The sequence below is a fragment of the Aegilops tauschii genome, chromosome 4 (assembly GCF_002575655.3).
Source record: "Aegilops tauschii subsp. strangulata cultivar AL8/78 chromosome 4, Aet v6.0, whole genome shotgun sequence".
Classification (NCBI taxonomy): Eukaryota; Viridiplantae; Streptophyta; class Magnoliopsida; order Poales; family Poaceae; genus Aegilops; species Aegilops tauschii.
The window spans coordinates 185,886,772-185,914,539 of NC_053038.3; the positions used below are offsets into that span (position 1 = coordinate 185,886,772).

Below are 27,768 nucleotides of genomic sequence, written 5' to 3' on the forward strand. Positions count from 1 at the left end.
CACGAACAGGACCCTCGCGAGGGCCCCCGCCTCGCGAGGTGTACGTCAGCAAGCGTCGTCAAGAGCTCCTCGAGGGCCTCACGCTGGGTAGCCTACCAAAGGTGCCTCCCGAGGTCCCTCGCGGGGGGGGGGGGATATGTCTAGGCTTGCTGAGCCTCGCCTCGTGTTGCACGTGGGTGATGCGAGCCACAACGAGCGGAGCCAGAAGGATGCCAGCGGGCGCGGATAAGGATGTTTTCCTCTTTCGTGCTAAGGGAGCAAGGACAACATGCCGGTTCCCGAAGCAACCCCCAAAGGTAAGTACCCCCAAAGCGGGGCTCAGCAAGCCTAGACAACATCGAGAGCCTCCTGAGGCCACTTGTACTCACATACTCATACTCCCCCGCGAGGCAATCCATCCACAAAGCAGGAGTAGGGTCTTACACCGCAAGGTGGCCCGAACCTGGGTAAACTATTGTGTTAGTGCTCGTCTTCCTTCTCACTCGAGCACGTTGGAGCATCATCGGGAGATAGTGAGCTGAGAGGCCATACTTAGTGAGGTTCTGCGAGCACACCCCAGAGTTCGACGACTACAGGCGACTCAGGAGGCGGACAGCGGCTCAGGGCCTAATGACCCACAAGTATAGGGCCTCACGCTGGGCAGCCTCCCGAAGGTGCCTCCCGAGGTCCCTCGCCAGGCGGATATGTCTACGCTCGCCGAGCCCCGCCTCGCGCTGTAGGTGGGTGACGCGAGCCACGATGAGCGGAACCAGAAGGGCGCCAGCAGGCGCGGATAAGGATGTTTTCCTCTTACGTGCTAAGGGAGCAAGGACAGCATGTCGGTTCCCAAAGCAACCCCAAAGGTTGCCGCTTTGGTGCAAGAAGACCAGGACGGCGGGCTTGCCAGGACGGAGGTCATCATCGAGCCCACTGATGAATCATGGTAGGGAGCTTTAGCAGGCGAAGACCACCTTTAGTCAGGATAAGCTGTACTGTTGCCCCCCTTCGGATTTGGCTGCTGTGGCAACCCTTCCCGCCTAGTGTGTTGGGGAAGAGGACCGAGGCCAGTATAAGTATAGCTAGGGCGCCACCTTAGAGAGGATCCGATCCAGACCCCCCGGAAGCCTCCCTCGGCCACTTGTACTCACATACTCATCCTCCCTCGTGAGGCAATCCATCCAGAAAGCAGGAGTAGGGTCTTACACCGCAAGGTGGCCCAAACCTGGGTAAACTGTTGTGTTAGTGCTCTTCTTCCTTCTCGCTCGAGCACGCCGGAGCATCGTCGGGAGATAGTGAGCTGAGAGGCTGGACTTAGCGAGGTTCTGCGAGCACACCCCAGAGTTTGAACCTTTCTTGGGTCCCCGGAGCCCTGTTTCTGACAAAACGAAATGGATATATTAGAGAGAAATACAAAGCTATAACAATCATGCATAATAAAGTTTACAAAAGACTCAATTATTTTCAATGAATAATCTGATTATAAACCCACAATTCATCAGATCCCAACAAACACACCGTAAAAGAAGATTATGTGGGATGGAACTCCAAAAAGATCAAGAAGAACATTATATTAAAGATCATAGAGAGAGAGAGAGAGAAGAAGCCATCTAGCTACTAGTTATGGACCCGTAGGTCTGCGATGAACTACTCACATATCATTGAAAGGCAGCAAGGATGATGTAGAAGCCCTCCGTGATCAATTCCCCCTCTGCCAGAGCACCGGAAAAGGCCTCCAGATGGGATCGCGGAATAATAGAAGTTTGCAGTGGCGTAGAAAGTGTTTCGGGTGGATCTTTCTTGGTTTGAAATATTTGGGAAATTATAGAGGTGGAATTAGGTCAAACGGATTTGCGTGGGAGTCAAGTGCTTAGGGGGCGCGACCCACCCCCAGGGCGCGCCTTGTGAGCTCGTGGCTCTCCCGTAAGTCTTCTGGCCTCCTCCCAAACCATAATTCCTGCTCGTCCTTAAGTAGGTAAATGATAAGATGAGATTTTTTATGTTAAATGCTACCTAGCATAGCATGTGTATCATGCAATCTCTTTACTGTATAAATATTGAGAAATAAAGAAGTAACAATATCAACATAATAATAGCCATGAATATAAGAAGCATAATCATTACTTTTTCAAAATATACGATCCTTAATGAATGTTATCCCTACTCATTTTATCATGTTAGCATGGCATGACTCCGTCTTCACCGCATAAATATAAATCATGAGCACCCCGGTGTCAAACCACACAATTGGATCGTACTTCTAACGCGCTTCAGCATTTTCAACTGCATGCAACATATGAGCGTGACCCATGGATATTGCACTGTAGGTGAAATAGAATGTAGTGGTAGAATCAGTAAAGAAGTCAAAAAGGAAGAAAGTCTCGCATCAACGCGGCTGATCAACGAGTAATGAAGAGGTCCATCGATCGATATCAATGCGAGGAGTAGGGATTGCCATGCAGCGGATGCACTAAGAGCTATACGTGTATTAAAGCTCAATGGAACTAAGTGGGTATGCATCCAACTTGCTTGCTCATGAATACCTCGTGCATTTGAGGAAGTCTGTCATTGGAATATATAAACCAAGTTCTATAATGAAAAATACCCACTACTATATGAAAGTGATATATATATATATATATATATATATATATATATATATATATATATATATATATATATATGTATGTATATATATGATACTATTCATCACCTAGGGTGCAGAATAAGTTATTCTTCATCCGAGGTAATCTTACGATCATTTCATAATTAAATTATGTTTGGAATTTAAATATTTACCTTTTTATTGATTCACTACATAAAATTTGGCATAAGAAAATAAAAATATAGGTCATACGACAAGAAAATTTACAATTTATTTGTATTTTACACTATGTTTTTACGTTTGTAATTTTACATAATATAAAATATTTTTTACGATGATTATATATTTTCTTACGGTCTCTTTTTACATCAAAAATAAAACAAAACTTACAGAACGTAAAATTACGATGCATTGATGGTAAAATAGAAAGGGTGAAGAATAACTATTCCTCACCCAAAGTGACGAATAGTCAATCTCTAATAATAACACTATTCTGATTCTAGCATCAGAATATCAGAATAGTTATTTGGATCAGGGCGCGCCCAGCCGACGGGATGTTCCCGAACCGGTGCGCCCCGATGGAAAAAAAGCCCACCACCAACCCGACGCTACGCCCACGATCCACTCCCGCACCACCAGCCTCGTTTCACGCTCGATCCCCGCGCGCCGGCGCCACCCTGGATCCCGTCGCGCCGCTGCCCGCCGTCACCGGACCTGGATCCCGTTGCGCCGCCGCCCGCCGTCACCGGACCTGGATCCCGTCATGCCGCTGCCCGCCGTCGCCAGGATCCCGTCATGCCGCTGCCCGCCGTCGCCGGCCCTGGACCCCATCGCGCCGCCGCCAGGCCGTGGATCTCCGCGCGCCGCCGAAGACCACCACCTCCAAAGCGCCGTCCCTAACCTCCCACTCCCCACTACCACCTTCCTGCGCCGCCGCCTGCGCACCGCCGCCGCGGCCCGCCCCCACCAACCACCCCCGGCGCTGACTAGGTTGGCCCTGCCCAGGCTCCATCGCTGCCTTGCAGCCTCCTCCCGGTGGGGCTCCACAGCCACAGCACCAAGGGCGTTCATCACCGCTACCTCCGGCCGTTCAGGTACGCAACCCCTGGAGGTGCCGCAGCCGCAGCTTGGGGAAATTACTGCAGAGTTCATCTCCTCCACAACGTACATTTGATTTTGCACCTTTTTGTCATTTTTCACCCATTTTATTTCAGCAAGATGGTTGTTGAATGCTTGACCTGCTAGGCTACTACAAATCTGCAGGCAAAAGTTGAACTTCACCAAAATATAGAAAAAAATGATGAGCACGGACGCAGTCGATGTCCGATGTGTTCCCCTGCTGATGAAGTAATTCAAGGAGTAGGTGGTTTCATTCATGAAGCACCAGCAACAAAATCTTCAGTTTTTCTTCTCTGTAGTAATTTCCCCAAGCTGGAGGGAGCATCAACCATCCTTTTCTACCTTTGTATGTTCAGAGTGTGGAGAGAAAATGAGAGATGGGGACGAGCTTGGTAGTCTGCACCTCGTATGAAGCACCAACCATCTTCATGTTCATTCCTCGCCCGCGTGGCTGGCATCCATTCCCGTCCTACATGTCCATACACCGCCTCCACGCAAAGCTCTCTCGTCCGCTGCATCCGCTGCATTTCTTGCTACTTCTTCACCTCTGTTATAGCTAGCTCATGGTGCTTCTTTTCCTCCCCCGCAGCTTCCTTTTCAGCCGTTGAAGCTACAGATGGAGTGCGCCATGCAGCAGCGTCAGCCCAACGGGCATGCGACGGCCGACGATGGCTGGGTGTGGCGTGCGTCTCTCTAGGGTGCTGGACGTGGCTGAAGTTCGAAGTGGCCGGGGATTAAAGTTCAGGGAGTGTTTTTTAGTACGCTAGTGATACCCCGCGCATTGCAGCGGGAATTTGTAGTGACAAAATTTGAATATAGTAGACCAAAAATATAAATAAATTATGCGGTATTTCAAGGTATTTTAGAGACATCTGATTACATATGGTTAGATTACTGAAAAATTATAATAGGGTATGTCTAGGACACATTTAGATGCGACATAATTACGTCACATCTAAGCTGATGTCCACTCTGTTTGTGGTTTTTTTTCCTAGATTTTGTGTTTTTTGTTGCTGCATTATATATTTGTGGGAGCTTAGATATGACATCTTTAAAAAACATTTAGATGTGAATTAGACTAATTGATTATAATAATCATACAAACAAAATGGATGAATTGTGTTACCTCCAGTGGTTCTCTAGTGGTTGGTAGCATCGTCTTCCTCAAGGGGTTTAGTAACATGATTATTTTGTACAAACACAATCGACTAAAGCAAATTAGAGGGATCAATAATAATTTCTGCAACACTAATGGATTTTTGGGATCTCGGATGTACTTGGTATACTGTCCTAACCGCGAGGCAGAATACAATGTTGTGGTTGTGGAGAAACCTCTTGGTGGAGCAACGCGTTCCTCCTGACCAAGCGACGCACCAACTGGCTGCGTCTACCAGATGGGGAGAGGTTCTCTCTCTGGTCCTTGACCTTCATGGTGATGATGGCTCCCTCCGGGTTCCTTCTCCATGGCCTCCGATGATGACGACCCCCTTCGGCAGGGTGCTAGAGAGGGCCTAGATTGATTTTTCATGGCTACAGAGGCTTGCGGCGGTGGAACTTCTGATCTAGGGTTCTTTTCGGAGGTTTGGGTATTTATAAGAATTTTTGGCGCCGGTTTCACGTCAAAGGGGTGCCCGAGGTGCCCAAAAGCCCGGAGCACCCTCCGTGGGGGTAGGGCACTCCTAGAGGGCTTGTGGCCTCCTCGTCCACTTCTTGGCCCAGCTCTTGTGCTTCGGGGGTCTCTTTTGGTCCATATAAATCACCGTAAATTTTAGACCATTCAGAGAACATATATTTCTGCACAAAAAACGACACCACGGTAGTTCTGCTGAAAACAACGCCAGTCCGGGTTAGTTCTAATCAAATCATACCAAAACCATATAAAATTGTTGTAAACATGACATGAATACTTCATAAATTATAGATACGTTGGAGACGTATCATCGGCCGGCCCTAGGGGAAGGAAAGGGGGAGGGTTGGTCCCTCCTGCCTTTCCCTCCCCATGAGAGAAAGGAAAGGGGGGGGGCGCCACCTCCCACTGCTTTCCTCCCACTCTCAAACATGGAAGGGGGGCGCGGCTAGGGGCAGGTGCCCAAGTGGGATTCGACCCCACTTGGGGCGCCTCCTGGCTGCCTCCCCTCTCCCCCACCTATATATATGTGGGAGGGGGCGCCACATATAACCAAGACAATCTCTTAGCCATGTGCGGCACCCCCTCCACAGTTTTGTCCCTCGGTCATATTTTCGGAGTGCTTAGGCGAAGCCCTGTAGAGAAAGCATCACCACCACCGTCACCATGCCATCGTGCTGCTGGAACTCATCCACTACTTCGTCGTCTTACTGGATCAAGAAGGCGAGGACGTCACTGAGCTGAACGTGTGCTGAACGCGGAGCTGCCGTATGTTCGATACTCGATCGGTTGGATCACGAAGAAGTTCGACTACATCAACCGCGTTAATAAACGCTTCCGCTTACGGTCTACGAGGGTACATAGACACACTCTCCCCTCTCGTTGCTATGCATCTTCATGGATAGATCTTGCGTGTGCGTAGAATTTTTCTTGTTTTCCATGCCAAGTTCCCCAACAGTGGCATCCGAGCCAGGTCTATGCGAAGATGATATGCACGAGTAAAACACAAAGGAGTTGTGGGCGGTGACGGTCATACTGCTTACCACCAATGTCTTATTTTGATTCGGCGGTATTGTGGGATGAAGCGGGCCGGATCAACCTTACATGTCCACGTACATGAGACCGGTTCCATCGACTGACATGCTACTTGTTTTGCATAAAGGTGGCTGGCGGGTGTCTGTTTCTCCTACTTTAGTTGAATCGAATTTGACTACAGCCGGTCCTTGAAAAATGTTAAAACAGCAAACTTGATAATCACCGTTGTGGTTTTGCGTAGTTAAGAACGGTTCTTGCTAGAAGTCCGTAGCAGCCACGTAAAACTTGCAACAACAAAGTATAGATGACGTCTAACTAGTTTTTGTGGGGCATGTTGTGATGTGATATGGTCAAAACATTATGTGATATACTTTATTATATGAGATGATCATGTTTTGTAATATCAACAACTGGCAGGAGCCTTAGGGTTGTCTCTTAATTATTGTATGAAATGCAAGCGACATGTAATTGCTTTACTTTATCGTTATGCGTTAGCAATAGTTGTAGAAGCAATAGTTGGTGAGATGACCCTGACGCAACGACGGAGATCAAGGTGTCGAGCCAGTGACGATGGAGATCATGATGATGCTTTGGAGATGAAGATCAAAAGCACAAGATGATGATGGCCATATCATGTCACATATTTTGATTGCATGTGATGTTTATCTTTTATGCATCTTATTTTGCTTAGAATAGCAGTAGCATTATAAGATGATCCCTTCACTAAATTTCAAGATAAAAGTGTTCCCCCTGAGTATGCATCGTTGCCAAAGTTCGTCCTTTCGAAGCACCTCGTGATGATCGGGTGTGATAGACTCTACGTTCACATAAACGGGTGTAAGATAGTTTTGCACATGCAGAATGTAACGCCCACTATGCGGCTATATCTCCCACGTGTCGAGGCACGACTTAGAGGCATAACCGCATAGTGGTTTTGTCGCAAGAAGGGTCATCTTTACACAATCCCATGTAATGAACAAGAATGGGATAAAGAGTTGGCTTACAATCGCCACTTCACACAATACATAAATACGATCCATACATCATCCAAAATACAATCATATAGACCGGCTACGGTCAAAATCCAGCTGAAAATAAGACAACCCCAAATGCTAGATCCCCGATCGTCCCAACTAGGCTCCACTACTGATCATCAGGAAAAGACACATAATAACGACCACGTTCCTCGTCGAACTCCCACTTGAGATCGACGCCATCATCTGCACTGGCATCGTCGGCACCTGCAACTGTTTTGGAAGTATCTGTGAGTCACGGAGACTCAGCAATCTCACACCCGCGAGATCAAGACTATTTAAGCTTAAAGGGGTGAATGGTGCAAGGAGGTGGAGCTGCAGCGGCAAAAGCATATATGGTGGCTAACTTGCGCAAATGAGAGCGAGAAGAGAAGCAAAGAAACGGACGTCATCTAGCAATGACCAAGAAGAGGTCCTGAACACCTACTTACGTCATTCATAACACGGACCGTGTTCACTTCCCGGACTCCGCCGAGAAGAGACCATCACGATTACACACGCACTTGGTGTATTTTAATTGGGTCAAGTGACAAGTTATCTACAACCGGACATTAACAAATTCCCATCTGCCTCATAACCGCGGGCACGGCTTTCGAAAGATAATACCCTGCAGGGGTGTCCCAACTTAGCCCATCATAAGCTCTCACGGTCAACGAAGGATAAACCTTCTCCCGGAAAGACCCGATCAGTCTCGGAATCCCGGTTTACAAGACATCTCGACAATGGTAAAACAAGACCAGCAAAGCCGCCCGAATGTGCCGACAAATCCCGATAGGAGCTGCACATATCTCGTTCTCAGGGCACACCGGATAAGTCAAGCTACGAGTAAAACCAGACCTCGAGTTTCCCCGAGGTGGCCCCGCAGGCTGCTCGGTTCGGACCAACACTCGAAGGAGCACTGGCCCGGGGGGGGGGGGGGGTTAAAATAAGATGACCCTCGGGCTCGCGAAAACCCGGGGGAAAAGGCTTAGGCGGCAAATAGTAAAACCAAAGTTGGGCCTTGCTGGAGGAGTTTTATTCAAGGCGAACTGTCAAGGGGGTCCCATAAATCACCCGACCGTGTAAGGAACGCAAACTCAAGGAACATAATCCCGGTATAACAGTAACTAGTGCGGCAAGAGTGGAACAAATCACCAGGCATAAGGCCGAGCCTTCCACCCTTTACCAAAATATATAGATGCATTAATTAAATAAGAGATATCATGATATCCCAACATGTCCATGTTCCGACATGGAACAAACTTCAACTTCACCTGCAACTAGCAACGCTATAAGAGGGGCTGAGCAAAAGCGGTAACAAAGCCAAACAACGGTTTGCTAGGACAGGATGGTTAGAGGCTGACATGGCTAAAATGGGAGACATGATATAGCAAGAGATAGGTAGCGAGCATGGCAATAGAGCGAACAACTAGCATAGCAAAGATAGAAGTGATTTCGAGGGGTGGTCATCTTGCCTGCAAGATTCTCAGAGTTGTCGAAAGCTTGATCCTCGTAAGCGTACTCGACAGGTTCCTCGTTCACGAACTCGTCTCCCGGCTCTACCCAAGAGAAGAACACAAACAAACGGAACCACAATCAACAACGAGAAATGCACAAGCAACATGATGCAAAATATGTATGATATGCAAGATATGATATGCGATGCATATGCGTGCTCCGGAAGGAAAATGATGAACATGACAGTAACTTGGAAAATCAAGCATGCCACTGGAAAGATGAGATGATTTCGGTCAAAATCGATATAAAGATCACCTGAATCGGATGCACGGTTTGCAAATGGCAAGCAAAACAAGAATGACACTAATCTGCGATAAACAGCAAGATAGCACTTAAAATGCAACAAGTAACAATGCTACAGCACCCCGACATAGCAACAAAGCATATGGCAGTAATCTACAGGAGATTCTTGACAAAAGATGAACACTGAGCTACTTCTAGTTCACAACATATCAAGCTCAAACAAGCATGACAAAAGTGCAAAAGATTACAGGTTCACAGACTTGGTGAAAAACTGGACATGGCAGAAATCATCATCAGGTAGCAATGTTCAGAGCACGAAATCAATATGCTACAGGAACTTAACATAGCAACACAAGGCATGGTAGTGTTTTACTAAATGCACATGACAAAAGTCTCTTACTGACCATAAGCCAAAAAGGTACAGAAGATATGATGGCAAGCATGTAAACATAGCAAGTTTCGTTATCAGGTTTCAGACTTGGCAGAAAACAGAGCATGGCAGAAATAATAATATGTGGGCCTCTTTGTGAGCTTGATGCACTCACTACAGAGCAATGCACTACAAACCAAGCACACCTACAGCAAGATGGCATGTTTATGAAGCTAACCATGGCAATAACAAATACATAGCATGTATGGATCAACTATAATAAGCTTCGCAAAATGAATATCATGTTAAGAATCTGCCAGAAATATTTTATAGCAAAAGTAGAGCAAGTTTGAGTCATGCTATGGCACTCCATAATTGCAAACAAGGGCAGGAATGGATCAATTACAACTATAGCTACAAAACATCCTTACTGAACATCTCCAAAATATGCATGGATCTCTCTGTAGCATCAAGTTTACATGGCAACAAAGTTACAACAGACAAAGACTTAGAGAAATCACTGTCCCTGAAATCAGAATTATTACGGGACCTAGTTTGCATGCTTGTGCTAGTCACCACAGAGATCACAAAAATACATGGACTATGCCACTGGAAAGATGGCATGGCATACTTCAAAACACATGTAGAGCTTATGCTCAAAAGATGCACAGATTAAATGATACAAAAATGACAAATCTCCAAGTTCTGATAAGAACCAGAGATTAACAACAACTAGCCCTCTTCCAACGAAGATTTGGGCATCAAGATGACCTCTAAAGAAAATGGTGCAATTGAACAAAATGAAGAGCATCACGAGATGAACAATTTGACATATTATACGCGCGAATCGGAGCTACATGCACAAAGTTATCGCATCGGGAACAGGAGTACTTGCTGAAGTTTTCCTGGGACTTGGAAGAAATTTGGGGGGGGGGGGGGTCGTTACCAGATCGGATCGGGCCGGCTCCTCAAGCTCGCTCGGGCGCTCGCCGGCCGGAGAGGGAGGGGCGGCGCCGGCGCGGGGAAGGAGAGGAGGAGGCGCGGCGGAGGAGGCGGTCGCCGGCGGGGGCGGCGGTCGCCGGAGGCGGCGATGCCCGGCGGCGGGGACGGGCGCCGCGGCGGCGGCCGGCGGTGATGGCGGCGGCGGCGGGCCGGCCGGCGGCGGGAGAGGCGGCGGAGGAGGCGGTGCGGGCGCGGGCTCGGGCGGCGGCGCAACTCGGGCCGCGGGGGCCGGAAACGGGCCTGCGGGCCGGCGGCGGCGGCGGTTGGACGTTGTCCGGCGCGGACGGACGCGTCCGGCGGCGCGGTGCGAAAAACGCTAGGGTTCGTCTGCGAATCCGTTTTTCGGGATGCCCACATATAAATAGGTAGAGGGAGCTAGGAGACTCCAAATGAGGTGCGGTTTTCGCCCACACGATCGTGATCGAACGACCTAGAGCATGGAAGAGAGTTTGGTGGGCTTTGGGCTGGTTTTGGAGGGGGTTTTTGCTGGACACTCAAATGGACATTGCGGAGGCCCGGTTAACCGTTGGAGTACCAAACGACCTCCGAATGGAACGAAACTTGACCGGTAGTCTCCGGGTGGTATATTAAGACCACTTGACAAGCCTCGGTCCATTCCGAGAAAGTTTGACACACGCACATGAAAGAAAACAAGAGGGGTGCACCGGAGGAGATAGGAGCGCCGGATTGGAAAACGGACAACGGGGAAAATGCTCGGATGCATGAGACGAACACGTATGCGAATGCAATGCACATGATGACATGATATGAAAATGCATGACATAAAAAAATACAAAACGCAAAACAAAACCCGACAACGGAGGGAAAAACATATCACATAGCCGGAAATGGCAAGAGTCGGAGTTACAAATATGGCAAGTTACATGCGGGGTGTTACACAGAATACTTGGGTTAAACTTGACGAGCCTAGCATGTACAGACATGGTCTCGGAACACTGAAGACCGAAAGGTCGAACGTGAGTCATATAGTAGATATGATCAACATAGAGATGTTCACCATTGATGACTACTCCATCTCACGTGATGATCGAACATGGGTTAGTTGATTTGGATTATGTATCACTTAGATAACTTGAGGTATGTTTATTTAAGTGGGAATTCATTAGTAATTTGATTAATTGAATGAAGATTTATCATGAACATAGTCAAAAATGTCTTTGCAAATTATGTTGTAGTTCAATAGCTCGCGATGTAGCTTCCCCGTATTTTTGATATGTTCATAGAGAAAACTAAGTTGAAAGATGATAGTAGCAATGATGCGTACTGAGTCCGTGATCTGAGGATTATCCTCATTGTTGCACAGAAGAATTATGTCCTTGATGCACCGCTAGGTGACAGACCTATTGCAGGAGTAGATGCAAACGTTGTGAACGTTTGGCAAGCTCGATATGATGACTACTTAATAGTTTAGTGTGCCATGCTTTACGGCTTAGAACCGAGACTTCAAAAAACGTTTTGAACGCCACGGAGCATATGAGATGTTCCAAGAGCTAAAATTGGTGTTTCAGGCTCATGCCCGTGTTGAGAGGTATGAGATCTCTGACAAGTTCTTTGCCTACAAGATGGAGGAGAATAGCTCAGCCAGTGAGCATATGCTCAGAATGTCTCGGTACTACAATCGCTTGAATCAAGTGGGAGTTAATCTTCCAGATAAGATAGTAGTTCTCTAGTCACTATCACCAAGCTACTAGAGTTTCGTGATGAACTATAATATGCAAGGAATGACTAAAAAGATTTCCGAGCTCTTCGCGATTGTAAAGTCGGCGGAGGTAGAAATCAAGAAAGAGCATCAAGTGTTGATGGTTAATAAGACCACTAGTATCAAGAAAAAGAGCAAGGGAAAGAAAGGGAACTTCAAGAAGAATGGCAAGCAAGTTGCCACTCCCGTGAAGCCCAAAGCTGGACCTAAGCCTGAAACTAAATGCTTCTACGGCAAAGGGAATGGTCACTGGAAGCAAAACTGCCCCTGATACTTGGCGGATAAAAAGGATGGCAAAGTGAATAAAGGTATATTTGATATACATGTTATTGATGTGTACTTTACTAGTGTTCATAGCAACCCCTGTGTATTTGATACCGGTTCAGCTGCTAAGATTAGTAACTCGAAACAGGAGTTGCAGAATAAACAAAGACTAGTTAAGGACGAGGTGACGATGTGTGTTGGAATTCCAAGGTTGATACGATCACCATCGCACACTCCCTCTACCTTCGGGATTAGCGTTGAACCTAAATAAATGTTATTCTGTGTTTGCATTGAGCATGAATATGACTGGATCATGTTTATTGCAATACCGTTATTCATTTAAGTCAGAGAATAATTGTTGTTCTGTTTACATGAATAAAACCTTCTATGGTCATACACCCAATATGAATGGTTTATTGAATCTCAATCGTAGTGATACACATATTTATAATATTGAGGCCAAAAGATGCAAAGTTGATAATGATAGTGCAAGATACTTGTGGCACTGCCGTTTAGGTCATATTGGTGTAAAGCGCATGAAGAAACTCCATGCGGATGGACTTTTGGAATCACTTGATTACGAATCATTTGATACTTGCAAACCATGCGTCATGGGCAAGACGACTAAAACTTCGGTCTCCGGAACAATGGTGGGAGCTAATGACTTATTGGAAATAATACATACCAATGTATGCAGTCCGACGGGTGTTGAAGCATGTGGCGGGTATCGTTATTTTCTGACCTTCACAGATGATTTGAGTAGGTATGGGTATATCTACTGGATGAAACACAAGTCTGAAATATTTTAAAGTTCAAAGAATTTCAGAGTGAAGTGGAGAATCATTGTAATAAGAAAAATAAAGTTTCTATGATCTGATCGCGGAGGCGAATATTTGAGTTACGAGCTTGGCCTTCATTTAAAACAATATGGAATTGTTTCACAACTCACGCCACCTAGAACACCACGGCGCAATGGTGTGTCCGAATGTCGTAACCGTACTTTATTGGATATGGTGCGTTCTATGATGTCTCTTACCGATTTACCACTATCATTTTGGGGTTATGCATTAGAGACAGCCGCATTCACGTTAAATAGGGCACCGTCTAAATCCATTGAGATAACACCGCATGAACTGCGGTCTGGCAAGAAACCTAAGCTGTCGTTTCTTAAAGTTTGGGGTTGCATCACTGATGTGAAAAGGCTTCAACCTGATAAGCTCGAACCCAAATCGGAGAAGTGCATCTTCATCTTCATAGGATACCCTAAGAAAACAATTGGGTACACCTTCTACCATAGATCCGAAGGCAAGATCTTTGTTGCCAAGAATGGATCCTTTCTAGAGAAGGAGTTTCACTCGAAAGAAGTGAGTGGGAGAAAAGTAGAACTTGATGAGGTAGTTGTACCTTCTCTCGAATTGCAAAATAGTACATCAGAGAAAGCCGTTCCCGTGATGCCTACACCAACCAGAGAGGAATCAAATGATGATGATCATGAAACTTTAGATCAAGTTACTACTGAACCTCGTAGGTCGACCAGAACACGTTCCACACAAGAGTGGTACGGTAATATCGTCCTGGGAGTCATGTTATTAGACCATGGCGAACCTACGAATTATGAAGAAGCTATGATGAGCCCAGGTTCCAATAAATGGCTTGAGGCCATGAAATCTGAGATAGGATCCATGTATGAGAACAAAGTATGGACTTTGGTGGACTTGCCCGATAATCGGCAAGCCATTGAGAATAAATGGATCTTCAAGAAGAAGACAGACGCTGATGGTAATGTAACTATCTACAAAGCTCGACTTGTCGCAAAAGGTTTTCGACAGGTTCAGGGGTTGACTACGATGAGACTTTCTCACCCGTAGCGATGCTTAAGTCAGTCCGAATCATGTTAGCAATTGCCGCATTTTATAATTATGAAATCTGGCAAATGGACATCAAAACTGCATTCCTTAATGGATTTCTTAAAGAAGAGTTGTATATGATGCAACTAGAATGTTTTTTCGATCCTAAAGGTGCTAACAAAGTGTGCAAACTCCAGCGATCCATCAATGGACTCGTGCAAGCATCTCGGAGTTGGAATATACGCTTTGATGAGGTGATCAAAGCATATGGTTTTATACAGACTTATGGTGAAGCCTGTATTTACAAGAAAGTGAGTGGGAGCTCTATAGCATTTCTGATATTATATGTGGATGACATATTATTGATTGGAAATGATATAGAATTTCTGGATAGCACAAAAGGACACTTGAATAAGAATTTTTCAATGAAAGACCTCGGTGAAGCTGCTTATATATTGGGCATCAAGATCTATAGGGATAGATCAAGACGCTTAATAGGGCTTTCACAAAGCACATACCTTGATAAAGTTTTGAAGAAGTTCAAAATAGATTAGTCAAAGAAAGAGTTCTTGTGTGTGTTACAAGGTGTGAAGTTGAGTAAGACTCAAAGCCTGACCACGGCAGAAGATATAGAGAGAATGAAAGTCATTCCCTATGCCTCAGCCATAGGTTCTATAAAGTATGACATGCAAACCTATTGAGTACCTTGCCATGAGTTTGGCAAGGGGGTACAATAGTGATCCAGGAGTAGATCACTGGACAGCGGTCAAAATTATCCTTAGTTACCTAAGAGGACTAAGGAAATATTTCTCGGTTATGGAGGTGATAAAGAGTTCTTCGTAAAGAGTTACGTCGATGCAAGCATTGACACCGATTCAGATGACTCTGAGTCTCAATCTGGATACATATTGAAAGTGGGAGCAATTATCTAGAGTAGCTCCATGCAGAGCATTGAAGACATAGATTTTGCAAAATACAAACAGATCTGAATGTGACAGACCCGTTGACTAAACTTCTCTCAAAAGCAAAACATGATCACACCTTAGTACTCTTTGGGTAATCACATGGCGATGTGAACTAGATTATTGACTCTAGTAAACTCTTTGGGTGTTGGTCACATGTCGATGTGAACTATGGGTGTTAATCACATGGCAATGTGAACTAGATTATTAACTCTAGTGCAAGTGGGAGACTGAAGGAAATATGCCCTAGAGGCAATAATAAAGTTGTTATTTAATATTTTCTTATTCATGATAAAGGTTTATTATTCATGCTAGAATTGTGTTGATCGAAAATTTAAATACATGTGTGAATACATAAACAAATATTGTGTCCCTAGTAAGCCTCTACTAGACTAGCTCGTTGATCAAAGATGGTTAAGGTTTCCTAACCATAGACATGTGTTGTCATTGGATAATGGGATCACATCATTAGGAGAATGATGTGATGTACAAGACCCATCTGTTAGCTTAGCATATGATCATTTAGTTTATTGCTATTGCTTTCTTAATGTCAAATACATATTCCTTCGATTATGAGATTATGCAACTCCCGGATACTGGAGGAATACCTTGTGTGCCATCAAACGTCACAACGTAACTGTGTGATCATAAAGAAGCTCTACAGGTATCTCTGAAGGTGTTTGTTGAGTTGGCATAGATCGAGATTAGGATTTGTCACTCCGTGTATCGGAGAGGTATCTCTGGGCCCTCTCGGTAATACACATCATAAGAAGCCTTGCAAGCAAAGTGACTAAGGAGTTAGTTACAAGATGATGTATTACGAAATGAGTAAAGAGACTTGCCAGTAATGAGATTAAACTAGGTATGAAGATACCGACGATCGAATCTCGGGCAAGTAACATATCGATGGACAAAGGGAATTACGTATGTTGTCATAAGGTTCGATCGATAAAGATCTTCGTAGAATATGTAGGAGCCAATATGGGCATCCAGGTTCCGCTATTGGTTATTTACTGCAGAGGTGTCTCGGTCATGTCTACATAGTTCTCGAACCCGTAGGGTCCGCACGCTTAACGTTCGTTGACGATATAGTGTCATATGAGTTATATGATTTGGTGACCGAATGTTGTGCGGAGTCCCGGATGAGATCACAGACATGACGAGAAGCTCTGGAATGGTCCGGAGGTAAAGATTGATATATAGGACGATACTATTCAGACACCGGAAGAGTTTCAGAGTGCACTGGGTAGTCATCGGATCGCCGAAAAGGGTTCCGGTCACCCCGGGAGGTCTATGGGCCTAATGGACCAAGGGAAGGCATACACCAGCCCACAAGGGGCTGGTGCGCCCCTCTCCCTGGCTGGCCGGCCCTAGGGGAAGGAAAGGGGGAGGGTTGGCCCCTCCCGCCTTTCCCTCCTCTTGAGAGAAAGGAAAGGGGAGACGCCACCTCCCCCTGCCTTCTTCCCGCACTCAAACATGGAAGGGGGGCGCGCGGCTAGGGGCAGGAGCCCAAGTGGGATTCTCCTCATGGATGCCTTCCCTCTCCGCCCACCTATATATATGTGGGAAGGGGCACCACACATAACCACGACAATCTCGTAGCCGTGTGCGGCGCCCCCCTCCACAGTTTTGTCCTCGGTCATATTTTCGGAGTGCTTAGGCGAAGCCTTGCAGATATAGCATCACCACCACCGTCACCACAATGTCGTGCTGCCGGAACTCATCCACTACTTTGTCGTCTTGCTGGATCAAGAAGGCGAGGACGTCACCGAGCTGAACGTGTGCTGAACGCAGAGGTGCCGTACGTTCGGTACTCGATCGGTTGGATCGCGAAGAAGTTCGACTACATCAACCGCGTTAATAAATGCTTCCGCTTACGGTCTAGGAGGGTATGTAGACACACCCTCCCCTCTTGTTGCTATGCATCTCCATGGATAGATCTTGCGTGTGCGTAGAATTTTTTTGTTTTCCATGCAATGTTCCCCAACACATTGAAGGTTGACAAGATCTTTTGCTTGCACAACTATGAAGAAGAAAAGAAGATCGCCATGGCATCTCTTGAGTTCCAAGACCATGTCCTCATTTGGTGGGAGCAAGTCATTGAGCGTCGAGTGGCAAGAGTTGACCCACCCATCACAACATGGAATCAAATGAAGGATGTCATGCGAGCGCGCTTTGTACCCACGTACTATAGCCGCGACCTCTTCAAGAAGTTAAAACTCCTCAATCAAGGCACAAAGTTGGTTGAAGTGTACTACAAGGAAATGGAGATTGCCATGATTCGAGCTAATGTCACGGAAGATGAGGAGCAAACCATGGCGTGATTCTTGAATGGACTCAACCATCCTATCAAGAAGATTGCGGATTTCCAACCGTACACGAACCTCCTCGAGCTAGTCCACCAAGCTACCAAGGCGGAGAGACAAGTGCAAGATGATTACAAGTATGCCAAGTACTCTTCCAAGAACGGCTCATACAACCAAGCTTCAACGACTACAACGCCTTCTACATCAACCAAACCTTCTACAAGCAATGGCGACAAGTCCAACTACAAGAAATCTTCGTCAACTTCGACACCAAGTCGTCCTTCCACTACAAGCAACTTCAAGCCGAGAGCTTCATAATCAAGGACTCCAAACGATGAGACCGTCAAGACAAGTCCCATCAAGTGTTTTACTTGCCAAGGCCGAGGCCAAAAGACATACCAATGTCCCACAAGGCGCACCATGATTGCCAACAACGATGGCCATACGATTCTATGAGCGAAGAAGAAATGGAAGCCCTTGAGCATGTAGCCATGCACCAGCGCGTGAATGAAGATGAAGATGACCAAGTCTTTTGTGACTATGATTCGAGCCCCGCTCTCGTTGTCTCCAAGGTCTTGATGCTTCAACATCAACAAGAAGAAGACCAACGTTGCCACATCTTCCACACCAAAGCAGACATCCACAGATGTTCCGTGAAGGTCATCATCGACGGAGGAAGTTGCCACAGTTTGGCAAGTGAAGAGCTATGTTCCAAGCTAAAATTGGTCAAGATGAAGCATCCTCGTCCCTACAAGGTCCAATGGCTTAGCGACTCCGGCACCATTCAAGTGGAGCACACCATTCAAGTCTCCTTCAAGATCGGAGCAATATGAAGACACCTTGGAGTGTGATGTGGTTCCCATGTGTAACGCCCACGATGCGGCTATATCTCCCACGTGTCGAGGCACGACTTAGAGGCATAACCGCATAGTGGTTTTGTCGCAAGAAGGGTCATCTTCACACAATCCCATGTAATGAACAAGAATGGGATAAAGAGTTGGCTTACAATCGCCACTTCACACAATACATGAATATAATTCATACATCATCCAAAATACACACATAGACCGACTACGGTCAAGATCCAAATGAAAAATAAGACAACCCCAAATGCTAGATCCCCGATCGTCCCAACTGGGCTCCACTACTGATCATCAGGAAAACATACATAGTAACGACCACGTTCCTCATCGAACTCCCACTTGAGATCGATCCCATCATCTGCACTGGCATCGTCGGCACCTGCAACTGTTTTGGTAGAATCCGTGAGTCACGGGGACTCAGCAATCTCACACCCGCGAGATCAAGACTATTTAAGCTTATAGGAAAGGATGGTGTAATAAGGTGGAGCTGCAGCGGCAATAAGCATATATGGTGGCTAACATACGCAAAAGAGAGCGAGAAGAGAAGCAACGGAACGGTCGTCAACTAGTAATGACCAAGAAGTGATCCTGAACTCCTACTTACGTCATACATAACTCAGACCGTGTTCACTTCCCGGACTCCGCCGAGAAGAGACCATCACGGCTACACACGCATTTGATGTATTTTAAATTGGTTCCAGTGACAGGTTCTCTACAACCGAACATTAACAAATTCCCATCTGCCTCATAACCGTGGGCACGACTTTCGAAAGATAATACCCTGCAGGGGTGTCCCAACTTAGCCCATCATAAGCTCTCACGGTCAATGAAGGATAAACCTTCTCCCGGAAAAACCCGATCAGTCTCGGAATCCCGGTTTACAAGACATTTCGACAATGGTAAAACAAGACTAGCAAAGCCGCCCGAATGTGCCGACAAATCCCGATAGGAGCTGCACATATCTCGTTCTCAGGGCACACCGGATGAACACTACGTACAGCTAAAACCAATCCTCGAGTTTCCCCAAGGTGGCGCTGCAAGTGGTTCTAGTTTGGACCAGCACTCAGAGAAACACTGGCCCGGGGGTTTAAATAAAGATGACCCTCGGGCTCGCGAAAAACCGGGGGAAAAGGCTTAGGCGGCAAATGGTAAAACCAAAGTTGGGCCTTGCTGGAGGAGTTTTATTCAAGGCGAACTGTCAAGGGGGTCCCATAAATCACCCGACCGAGTAAGGAACGCAAAATCAAGGAACATAATCCCGGTATATCAGAAACTAGGGCGGCAAGAGTGGAACAAAACACCAGGCATAAGGCCGAGCCTTCCACCCTTTACCAAGTATATATAGATGCATTAATTAACTAAGAGATATTGTGATATCCCAACATATCCATGTTCCGACATGGAACAAACTTCAACTTCACCTGCAACTAGCAACGCTATAAGAAGGGCTGAGCAAAAGCGGTAACATGGCCAAACAACGGTTTGCTAGGAAAGGATGGTTAGAGGCTGACATGGCAAAATGGGAGACATGATATAGCAAGTGATAGGTAGCGCAGCATGGCAATAGAGCGAACAACTAGCAAAGCAAAGATAGAAGTGATTTCGAGGGGTGGTCATCTTGCCTGCAAGGTTCTCAGAGTTGTCGAAAGCTTGATCCTCGTAAGCGTACTCAACAGGTTCCTCGTTCACGAACTCGTCTCCCGGCTCTACCCAAGACAAGAACACAAGCAACGGAACCACAATCAATCACGAGAAATGCACGAGCAACATGATGCAAAACATGTATGATATGCGAGATATGATATGCGATGCATATGCGTGCTCCGGAAGGAAAATGATGAACAAGGCAGTAACTTGGCAAACCAAGCATGCCACTGGAAAGATGAGATGATTTCGGTCGAAATCGATATAAAGATCACCGGAAACGGATGCACGGTTTGCAAATGGCAAGCAAAACAAGAATGACACGAATCTGCGATTAATAGCAAGATAGCACTTAAAATGCAACAAGCAACAATGCTACATCACTCCAACATAGCAACAAAGCATATGGCAGTAATCTACAGGAGATGCTTGACAAAAGAAGAACACTGAGCTACGGCTAGTTCACAACATATCAAGCTCAAACAAGCATGGCAAAAGTGCAAGAGATAACAGGATCACAGACTTTGTGAAAAACTGGACATGGCAGAAAACAGCATCAGGTAGCAATGTTCAGAGCACGAAATCAACATGCTACAGGAACTTAACATAGCAAAACAAGGCATGAAAGTATTCTACTAAAAGCACATGACAAAAGTCCCTTACTGACCATAAGCCAAAAAGGACCAGAAGATATGATGGCAAGCATGTGAACATAGCAAGTTTCGTTATCAGGTTTCAGACTTGGCAGAAAACAGAGCATGACAGAAACAATAATATGAAGGCATGTTGGTGAGCTTGATGCACTCACCACAAAGAAATGCATGACAAAACAAGCATACCTACAGCAAGATGGCATGTTTATTAAGCTATCCATGGCAAGAGCAAATACATAGCATGTATGGATCAACTATAATAAGCTTGGCAAAAATGAATATCATGTTAAGAATCTGCCAGAAATATTTTATAGCAAAATTAGAGTAAGATTGAGTCTTGCTATGGCACTCCATAATTGCAAACAAGGGCAGGAATGGATCAATTACAACTATATCTACAAAACATCCTTACTGAACATCTCCAAAATATGTATGGAACTCTCTGTAGCATCAAGTTTACATGACAACAAAATAACAGCAGACAAAGACTTAGAGAAATCACCAAGTCCCTGAAATCAGAAACATTACGGGGCCTAGTTTGCATGCTTGTGCTAGTCACCACAGAGATCACAAAAATACATGGCATACACTCTTGGAAAGATGGCATGGCATACAACAAAACACATGTAGAGCTCATGCCCATAAGATGCACAGATTAAATGATATAAAAATAACAAATCTCCAAGTTCTGATAAGAACCAGCAGATAACAGCAACTAGCACTCTTGCAATAGAGATTTGGGCATCAAGATGGCCTCTAATGAACTTGGTGCAATTGAACAAAATGTAGAGCATCACGAGACGAACAATTTGATATATTACACGCGCGAAACGGAGCTATATGCAAAGAGTTATGCAATGTTAAACAGGGGCACTTGCTGAGAAAATACTGGGACTTGGGAAAAACTCGGGATCGAGAAAAGTCAACCGTACGAGAAACTGGATCGAGATCTGAGAGGTTCGTCGGGGCAGCAGCTCGGCTCGCCGGAGAAGAAGGAGGGAGGGGCGGCCGGCGTGGGCTCGGGCCGTCGGGGAAGGAGACCGGCCGGAGGAGCTCGGCGGGGAGGCGCGGCAGGCTCGGGCGGCGCCGTGGAGGAGCGGCCGGCGCGCGAGCTCGCCGGAGCTCGGGCGCGGCGGCGTGCCGCGGCGGCGGCGATGGCCGGCGAGGCGGCGGGGCAGGCGCGGCGAGGGCGCGGGGACTCGGGCCCGGGAGGGCCGCGGACGGGCCGGCGGGCCGCGGCAGCGCGGGGATGGCGGCGGGTGACGTGTCACGCTGTGGTTGGTCGGGGCGGCGGAGCGGACATGTCCGTCGGTGGAGGTTTTTGTCCGGCGGCGCGGCGGGGACGAAGTTAGGGTTTCATCTGCAAACGTTTTCGGGAGGTGATGCACTTATATAGCTAGAGGGAGCTAAGAGACTCCAAATGAGGTGCGGTTTTCGCCCGCACGATCGCGATCGAACGACCTACAGCATGGAAGAGAGTTTGGTGGGTTTTGGGCTGGTTTTTAGGGGGGTTTTGCTGCAACACACAAATGGACTTTGCGCATGCCCTGTTAACCGTTGGAGTACCAAACGACCTCCAAATGGAACGAAACTTGACCGGTGGTCTACCGGTGGTATACCAAGGCCACTTTACAAGCCTCGGTCCATTCCGACAACGTTTGACACCCGCTCACGAAAGAAAACAAGAGGGGTGCACCGGAGGAGATGGGAGCGCCGGATTGCAAAACGGACAACGGGGAAAATGCTCGGATGCATGAGACGAACACGTATGCAAATGCGATGCACATGATGACATGATAAGAAGTGCATGACATGAACAAAAATGCAAAACGACAAACAAAACCCGACCACAGAGGGAATATCATGACACATAGCCGAAAATGGCAAGAGTTGGAGTTACAAATACGAAAAGTTACATGTGGGGTGTTACACCATGTCTGTTTGCCATCTCCTACTTGGACGACCTTGGCAATTCGACCGCAGGGTAATCCACAACGGGCGAACCAATCACTATAGTTTCAAGATGAATGGAAAGGAGTACGTGCTACGACCTATGTCACCAAGCCAAGTGATCGCCGACAAGCAAGCAACCACCCATCATGGATAGAATAGTGAGAGAGCGAGCCACCAAAAAGAGAGTGAGCGCCACAAGCCAAAATTGAGTGCCTCCACGATGAGCGACAAGAAAAACTTAGTGCTATTCGCTACCAAACGTGAGATGAGAGAAGTGTGTGAGAACCCATCAAGTGTTATGCACTATATCCTAGTCTGCAAGGATGAAGCGGCAAGGAATAGCACCTCTCACCATCTACCTTTAATGATGTCTTCTCTATTGCAGGAATTCAAGGACGTATTCCCGATGAGCTACCTCCGGGCCTACCTCCACTACGCGCCAGCGAACACCGAATTGACCTCATTGCCGGAGCACTGTTATCGAACAAGGAACCCTACCGCGTCAACCCCGAAGAAACTAAGGAAATACAAAGGCAAGTACAACAACTCATTCACAATGGGCATGTACGTGAAAGCTTAAGTCCTTGTGTCGTCCCGGTTATTCTTGTGCCTAAGAAAGATGGTAGTTTCCGCATGTGTTCCGACTGTCGTTCCATTAATGCTATCACCGCCCATTATAGATATCCTATTCCTCGCGTGGATGATATGCTAGATGAGCTTAGTGGAGCCACCATTTTCCCTAAGATTGATCTTAATAGTGGCTATTACCAAATTCGCATCCAAGAAGGTGATGAATGGAAAACCGCTTTCAAAACCTAGTTTGGCTTGTATGAATGGCTAGTTTTGCCTATGGGTTTATCCAAAGCACCCGACACTTTTATGCATGTGATGCATTATGTTCTTCGCCCTTACATTGGCGTATTTGTTGTGGTCTACTTTGATGATATTCTTGTGTTTTGCATGTCTCTAGAAGATCATGTCACCCATCTTAGAACCGTTTTGCAAACTCTAAGAAAAGAGCGCCTTTACGCTAATATGGACAAATGCCTTTTTGTTATTGATAAGCTTGTTTTCTTGGGTTTTGTTGTGTCATCTAAGGGTGTTCATGTAGATGAAGCTAAAATTGATGCTATTAAATATTGGCCACAACCAACCAACTTGCAACAAGTGTGAAGTTTCCTTGGCTTAACCGATTTCTATAGTAGATTCGGTAAGGACTTTAGCACTATTGCATCCCCTTTGCATGCCTCGAGTAAGAAGAATGCACCATTTGTTTGGGGACCATCCCAAGATACCGCATTTCATGAGCTTAAGAATTTACTTACACATGCTCCTTTGCTTGCCTTGGCAAATTTTGACAAAACTTTTGAAGTTCATTGCGATGCTATTGGCAATGGTATAGGAGGTGTGTTAATGCAAGAAAAGTGCCCCATAACTTACTTTAGTGAGAAACTTTCTAGAGCGCAATTCAATTATCCCATCTATGAAAAAGAGCTATATGCCTTAGTACGAGTTTTGCATGTGTGGGTACATTATCTTCGCCCTCATGAATTTTTCATCCATACGGATCATGAAACGCTTAAATACCTTAAGGGTCAAACTAAATTGAATAAGCGACATGCCAAATGGAGTGAGTTTATTGAGTCTTTTCCTTATGTTATCAAGTACATCAAAGGTAAGGACAATGTTGTGGCGGACACTCTTTCCCACAAATGCATGCTTGTCACCCAACTTGAATTGAATGTCATTGGCTTTGAGCACATAAAAGACTTGTATGTGCATGATTCTACTTTTGCTATTCCTTATGCCAAATGTTTGACGCATACATCTTGGGAACGCTATTACATCAAAGATGATTATCTTATGAGAACTAACAAACTATGTATCCCCGAGTCTTCTATTCGTTTGTTACTTTTGCAAGAATCTCATGGAGGACTTTATGGGACACTTTGGACGCGACAAGACATTCGCTACACTATCCAAGAACTACTTTTGGCCCAAGATGTTCCGCGACGTCTCTCGCTACACCAACTGATGCTCTACATGTCGCAAAGCTAAGTCTAAAGCTCAATCCCATGGTCTCTATATGCCACTTCCTATTCCATATCACCCATAGGAAGATATTAGTATGGACTTTGTGCTTGGTTTGCCTAGAACTCGAAATGGCAAAGATTCCGTGTTTGTTGTTGTAGACCGTTTCTCTAAGATGGCACATTTTATTCCATGCAACAAGATAGAAAATGCTTCACATGTTGCCAATCTCTTTTGTAGGGAAATATTACGTCTACATGGAGTGCTAAAGACGATTGTCTCGGATCACGACGTCAAGTTCCTAAGCTACTTTTGGAAGACCCTATGCGCCAAGCTCGAAATCAAGGTCTTATTCTCTTTGGCATACCATCCACAAACCGATGGCCAAACAGAGGTCACGAACTAGACGCTATCTACTCTCCTACGCGTGTTGATCAAGAAGAACATCAAGGAGTGGGAAGAGTGTTTACCCAACGCCGAGTACGCCTACAATCGCGCAAGACATTCAGCTACCAGCAAGTCCCCCTTCAACCCATTGTCCCCATTGGACATTCTACCACTACCACTACAAGAGCGCACCAACATGGACGCGAGTGCACGAGCGAGCTATCTCAAGAAGGTGCATGAAGATACAAGGCACACCATCGAGCGCTAAGTCCAACGCCTCGCGACCAAGATCAACACCAACAAGAACCCCATGATATTCAACAAAGGAGATCTTGTGTGGCTACACCTTCGCAAGGACCGCTTCCCCAATGAACGCAAGTCCAAGCTTCTACCACGAGCCGACGGACCCTTCAAGGTGCTTCAACGCTACAACAACAACACCTACAAGATCGACATCCCACGTGACAAGTACTCCATGAGCGACATCTTCAACGTCAAGGATCTCTCTCTGTAGGATCGAAAGTATGTCTAGAGGGGGTGATTAGACTACTTGACAAAATAAAAATCAAGCATTTTCCCAATTTTAAGTCTTGGCAGATTTTAGCAACTTAGCACAAGTCAAGCAATCAACCTACACATGCAATTCTAAGAGTATAGCAGCGGAATGTAAATCATTGCATATGAAGGTAAAGGGGAGGAGTTTCGAGGAAGCAAACGCAATGTAGAAACGAAGTTTTTTCCCGTGGTTCCGATAGGTGGTGCTATCGTACATCCACGTTGATGGAGACTACAACCCATGAAGGGTAACGGTTGCGCGAGTCCACGGAAGGCTCCACCCATGAAGGGTCCACGAAGAAGCAACCTTGTCTATCCCACCATGGCCATCGCCCACAAAGGACTTGCCTCACTAGGGTAGATCTTCACGAAGTAGGCGATCTCCTTGCTCATACAAACTCCTTGGTTCAACTCCACAATCTTGACGGAGGCTCCCAAGTGACACCTAACCAATCTAGGAGACACCCGTCTCCAAAAGGTAATAGATGGTGTGTTGATGATGAACTCCTTGCTCTTGTGCTTCAAATGATAGTCTCCCCAACACTCAACTCTCTCTCACAGATTTGGATTTGGTGGAAAGATGATATGAGTGGAAAGCAACTTGGGGAAGGCTGGAGATCAAGATTCTTGTGGTTGGATTGGAATATCTTGATCTCAACACATGAGTAGGTGGTTCTCTCTCAAAAAATGAATGTTGGAAGTGTAGGCACGTTCTGATGGCTCTCTCCACGAATGGAGGAAGGGTGGAGGGGTATATATAGCCTCCACACAAAATCTAACCATTACACACAATTTACCAAACTCAGTGGGACCGAATACTCAAACTCGGTTAGACCGATTTAGTTCAAAATGTGAACGTTAGGATTTTCGGTGGGACTGACATGTCAACTCGGTGGGACCGATTTCATTAGGGTTAGGGCATACTGTAATCTCGGTGAGACAGATCACATGAACTCGGTGAGACCGATTTCTGTAATAGGCAAACAGAGAGTTGGTCAGGCAAACTCGGTGGGACCGATCGCTCATTTCGATGAGACTGAAACATTATGAAGAGGAAACGGAGAGTTTGCATTGCGAACTCGGTGGGACCGATCTCTCATCTCGGTTAGACCGAAACGTTACGAAAGGAAACAAAGAGTTTGCAATCCCATCTCGGTGAGACCGAGATCCCTATCGGTTGGACCGAACCGATTAGGGTTTTTAGCTATGGCTATGTCAAATGAACTCGGTGGCGCCGGATAGATCGAATCGGTGGGGCCGAGTTTGACTTTTGGTTTGGGACATATGTGGATATGAGAAAGTGGTTGAGGGCTTTTGGATCATATCACTAAGCATTTTGAGCAAGCAAGCCATTAAGCAACACCTCATCCCCTTTTAATAGTATTGACTTTTCTTATAGACTCAATGTGATCTTGGATCACTAAAATGAAAATGTAGAGTCTTGAGCTTGAGCCAATATGTGTCCTTAGCATTTTGAGGGGTCCCCATCTCTAGTCCAGGCCATGCCAATCATTGAACTTTCTGAAATGATCATCTTGAAAGAGTATTAGTTCAATTAGCTATATGTTGTTAGGAATTACCAAAACCACCCAGGGATTAGTTGCAGTTTCAATCTCCCCCTTTTTGGTAATTGATGACAACATATAGATCAAAGCTTCGACAAATGATAATAAGAATGAAATATATCGTCGCTTTGAGAAGTATGTGATAAGCAAGAGCTCCCCCTAAATTTGTGCATTATTTGAAATTTTCTTTTGAATGTAAATGCACAATCGATTAGGATCATGGGTTACTCTTCCATGTCACATACATCTTGGTGGAGCGCTCAAAATGATAGTAAATAAAATATGCACTCATCACCAAGGCAAAGTGAATGATCATACAAGAGAGATAAATAATGTCATCATTCAAGCACAAGCGTTAAAGTATGATATGATCAAACACATGACCATACAAGTATCTCACACACATAAACATAGAGTATCATCCAAGCAAGCACACAAATAAGTATCAAACAAGTAGCAAAATAGATAGTAAAAAGAAGCGGAACTCTCTCTCTCTTGAAGCCTATGATC

The 27,768-nt window shown here is 45.9% G+C and overlaps 1 protein-coding gene across 4 annotated transcripts; it reads left to right on the forward strand.

Moving 5' to 3' along the window:
- The first annotated feature begins 2,978 nt into the window (after positions 1-2,978).
- LOC109783135 (uncharacterized) lies at positions 2,979-4,560 on the forward strand. Of its 4 annotated transcripts, none has more exons than XR_012181735.1 (3): positions 3,120-3,675; positions 3,796-3,940; positions 4,057-4,560. XR_012181735.1 is itself a non-coding variant. In XM_040386979.3 (2 exons), the coding sequence occupies exons 1-2, from the start codon at positions 3,345-3,347 to the stop codon at positions 3,816-3,818; spliced, it is 354 nt and encodes a 117-aa protein (XP_040242913.1). In that variant the 5' UTR covers positions 3,120-3,344; the 3' UTR covers positions 3,819-4,560. The 4 variants fall into 4 exon arrangements, 1 of the variants encoding a protein (XP_040242913.1); XR_012181736.1 differs by having other exon boundaries at positions 3,125-3,675; positions 3,845-3,940; XR_012181737.1 differs by having other exon boundaries at positions 2,979-3,745; positions 3,845-4,560.
- Positions 4,561-27,768: the final 23,208 nt, after the last annotated feature.

Bases quoted from the DNA above. Each gene is read 5' to 3' on its own strand.
- LOC109783135 (XM_040386979.3), top strand. From the start codon at position 3,345: ATGCCGCTGCCCGCCGTCGCCAGGATCCCGTCATGCCGCTGCCCGCCG. The intron at 3,676-3,795 runs GTACGCAACCCC...ATTTTATTTCAG, and splicing joins CGCTACCTCCGGCCGTTCAG to CAAGATGGTTGTTGAATGCT.